The following is a 1,952-nucleotide window of genomic DNA, read 5'->3' as shown; positions in this document are numbered from 1 at the left end:
ATGCAGCGGTTTGCAGGTGAATAATAATAATAATAATAAAATGATTAAAGTGCGGTCCTAAACAGAAGATCGCCTGATTTCTGTGAGACTTAAAGCCAAATAGCAGCGGTCCTTCTAAAATGTCGAGGAGCTTATTCGTAGGTAAGAACAGAGCTTAACACTCGGGAGTAGCAGCTTTATAAAATAAACCAATCGTCAATTAAAACATTTCTATGGAAAGCGGCAGGTTTTCTGTCTCAGACCCACACTCACCTATAGTTTGAGCTAATTATGTAGAGTTCTCTACCGACAGCTTTCCAAGCTTATGTTATTTGGTTGAACATCTTCCTCTTGTATAGTCCTGTTCAAAATGTTTTTTTGGGGGGAGAAAATTATGGACTTCCTTTTAATGCAATAAGGGAACCTATCTCTGTTCCTTCCCAGTATTTCTGAGTTTGATGTCCTTTTTCTAACCACTGCCAATAGTAGGAGACATTCTTGTGTGCTGAAAGACCACTGGAAAAAGAAGGGAAGGGAGAAGAAAAAAAAAAGAAAAGAAGAAAGTATTTTCTCTCAGTTTTTCTTCCTTTCTTGGATCACAGCTAGCAACTGGCAATTGGAGGAAGAAAAGTATTAGGATTTTTGCATCAGCGTTTAACCATTTCATGTCTTCACTTTCCCCAATATTGCACTTTCCGGACGGGTCAAACTGCAGCCGTGTTCACTTCAAGCAATCATCATCTGGAAAGGTGTGAAGGTGAGTGTAGGGTTGAGTTCAGAGCATGCATTGCCCCGTGCTGTAACAGCCACAAGCCATTTCCTTGAAAGTCTTTCTCATCTCCAGACTCCGGAAAGCATATATAAGAGGATCAATGACCGAGTTGCACATGATAAGAACCAGGTAGGTGTTGAAGTGAGAAGCATAACAAAGGCAATGCGGGTTGGTGGGGCAAGAAATGATGAGGATAAGATGGAGGAAAAAGGGTGCCCAGCAAGTGATGAAGACACCCAGCAGAATAGTAATTGTGACAGCCCCTTTTATGCAGGTGCGTTGGTGGTGGGGGACACCATCCACCGGGAGGGCAGCGATGCGTTTGACATGTAAGCGTGCAAACAGGAACATGTGGATATAAAGCAAGGCCATGAAGAAGAGCATGGTGAAGAACATGGCGATGAGGCAGACGATGACCGTTTTGCTCTCATAGTAGGCAATGAACATGATGCCGCAAAAGACACAAGCAGTCCAGATGACCCCAATGAGTGTCAGAGCCTTCCTCACAGTCATGATGCTGTGGTACCGGAGTGCGTAGAGAATGGTAATGTACCTGTCAATTGCTATGATCAAAAGGTTGCAGATGGAGGCGATCAAAGAGATACAAATCATGGAGTCAAAAACGTTGTCCATGTTCTGGATGAAGTGGTCATCGATGGTTAAGTAGCCCCCATTCAGGATGGCAATCATAAGGGTTTCCAAGGCATTGGACATCCCCATGAGTATGTCTGCCACAGCCAAGCTACAGAGAAAGAAGTACATGGGGGAATGTAGGTTGCCATTCTTGATCACTGCAAGGATGACCAGGACGTTCTCAAGAAGGCTGATGATTCCAAGGATCAAAAACACCTCGGCTTTGATGAAGACTTGCTCACAGAACTCATGACCTCCTGTGCTGCCCAAAACTGAATGGTTGACTTCTTCAGTGGCATTAAACAAGACGGGCTGGAACCTCAGAATCCAGGGTGCTGTGGTGTTCATCGTGAAGAGCAGAGATTCAGGTTTACATGCATTTATGGGGGGGAAAAAAACCTCTTAAAAGATAAAATCCACCAGAAATCCCACTGTACCCTTTATTTGAATGAGATCAGTTGTGAAAAGAAAAGAAAAAAAAAAGAAAGAAAAATTCCTTATTCGATGCGGAGTTCTGAATCCATCAATCCAAAGAAGTTAGTTCCTTTTTGTGCCAGTAGAATCTGAG

General features: G+C 43.2%; 1 protein-coding gene across 1 annotated transcript; it reads right to left on the bottom strand.

The window, feature by feature from the left end:
• Nucleotides 1-754: 754 nt before the first annotated feature.
• On the bottom strand, nucleotides 755-1,732 carry MC3R (melanocortin 3 receptor). The gene has a single exon (XM_070940062.1). It carries the CDS (start codon nucleotides 1,730-1,732, stop codon nucleotides 755-757), a length of 978 nt encoding a protein of 325 aa, XP_070796163.1.
• Nucleotides 1,733-1,952: the final 220 nt, after the last annotated feature.

The sequence above is a fragment of the Pituophis catenifer genome, unplaced genomic scaffold, assembly GCF_029215685.1.
Source record: "Pituophis catenifer annectens isolate HBS135680 unplaced genomic scaffold, rPitCat1.0.hap2 SCAF_3, whole genome shotgun sequence".
Taxonomy (NCBI): domain Eukaryota; kingdom Metazoa; phylum Chordata; class Lepidosauria; order Squamata; family Colubridae; genus Pituophis; species Pituophis catenifer.
This window is presented reverse-complemented; position numbering and strand designations above follow the sequence as displayed.

Coding starts and splice junctions, on each gene's coding strand:
- MC3R (XM_070940062.1), bottom strand. CDS start 1,732: ATGAACACCACAGCACCCTGGATTCTGAGGTTCCAGCCCGTCTTGTTT.